This window comes from Hirundo rustica, unplaced genomic scaffold (assembly GCF_015227805.2).
Source record: "Hirundo rustica isolate bHirRus1 unplaced genomic scaffold, bHirRus1.pri.v3 unplaced_BUSCO_395792at7742, whole genome shotgun sequence".
In the NCBI taxonomy this organism is placed as follows: Eukaryota; Metazoa; Chordata; class Aves; order Passeriformes; family Hirundinidae; genus Hirundo; species Hirundo rustica.
In genome coordinates, this window is record NW_026690734.1 from 1,154 (window position 1) to 2,238 (window position 1,085).

The 1,085-nt window shown below is 61.5% G+C and overlaps 1 protein-coding gene across 1 annotated transcript; it reads right to left on the reverse strand.

Moving 5' to 3' along the window:
- Positions 1-208: 208 nt before the first annotated feature.
- Positions 209-772, reverse strand: LOC120748335 (fer3-like protein). Its single transcript, XM_040054465.1, has one exon. It carries the CDS (start codon positions 770-772, stop codon positions 209-211), a length of 564 nt encoding a protein of 187 aa, XP_039910399.1.
- Between the last annotated feature and the right edge of the window lie 313 nt (positions 773-1,085).

A 1,085-nucleotide genomic window follows, 5' to 3' on the forward strand; every position in this document is an offset into this window, starting at 1 on the left:
CTTCTCCCCACCTCCTCCCGACCTCAGCCCACGCTTCTCCAGACACTCCTGGTTTTGCATCCCACACCTACACCGTCCTGGCTGCGGTGTGAGAAGCCGAGGCAGGAGCCGCGGCTCTGCTTCTCCAGAAGGGAGGCGCCGAGGACACCTGCTCGCTGCCGCGGATGATGCCCGGCCCCAGCCGCATCCCGCCGGGCCCGGGCGCTCCCTAGCTCGCCTCCTGCCTGCTGCACCCGTCCAGGAGCTCAGTCATGAAGGAGATGTACACTATGGCCAGGCGCAGGGTCTCTATCCGAGAGAGCCTCTTCTCGTAGGCGAAGGTGGGCACCTTCTTCCTGAGCTGATCAAAAGCCTCGTTGAGGTTGAACATCCTCTTCCTCTCCCGTATGTTGGCAGCCTGGCGCTGGGCGTAGGTGATGACCCGTTTTCTCCTAGGTCTGTCCAGGAGGGAAGTGCTGCTCATCCTTTCCTCTTCTTCTTCTTCTTCTTCGGGATCTCCATTTCCGAAAGCAGCCAGGGGCAAACCCCGGGCCATCCCTTCCCGAAGCGACAGGACTCTGTCCCCGAAGGGAGGCCCGGCGGTGACCTCGCAGAGCCCCAGGCCCGCCCCGGCCCCGGGGGCTCCGTGGGGATTTCCCAGGGAGAGGTCGGCCACGAAATCCAGCACCGAGGCCCCCAGCAGCCCCTCCGGGCAGGGCACTTGCGGAGCTCTGCCGTGCAGCTCATCCAGCAGCCCCGGGCGCTGGTGGGCTGCGAAAAGGCTGGCTGACATGTTACTTCAGAGAGGGCTTATTTTGGTCCCCCATCCCCAGCCCCAGCGAAGTTAATATTTATAACCCCCCGGATAACAGGATTAGCAGGACTAGAAAGAGCGGCTGTAAAATTTCTTGCCGTGATGCTGATGAGAGGAGACAGGCGATCCCCTCGGGGACGCGTGGACGCTCCCGAGAGAGGAGTCCCCAGCGAGTCAATCCTGTCACAGCGAGCAAGGACAGTTCCTTCTTGGCAAAACCCTCCGCTCTTACCTGCTGAGCACTTTTGTCTCTTCTAACACACCCGCAACCAAAGGATTTTCAGCCTCCTTA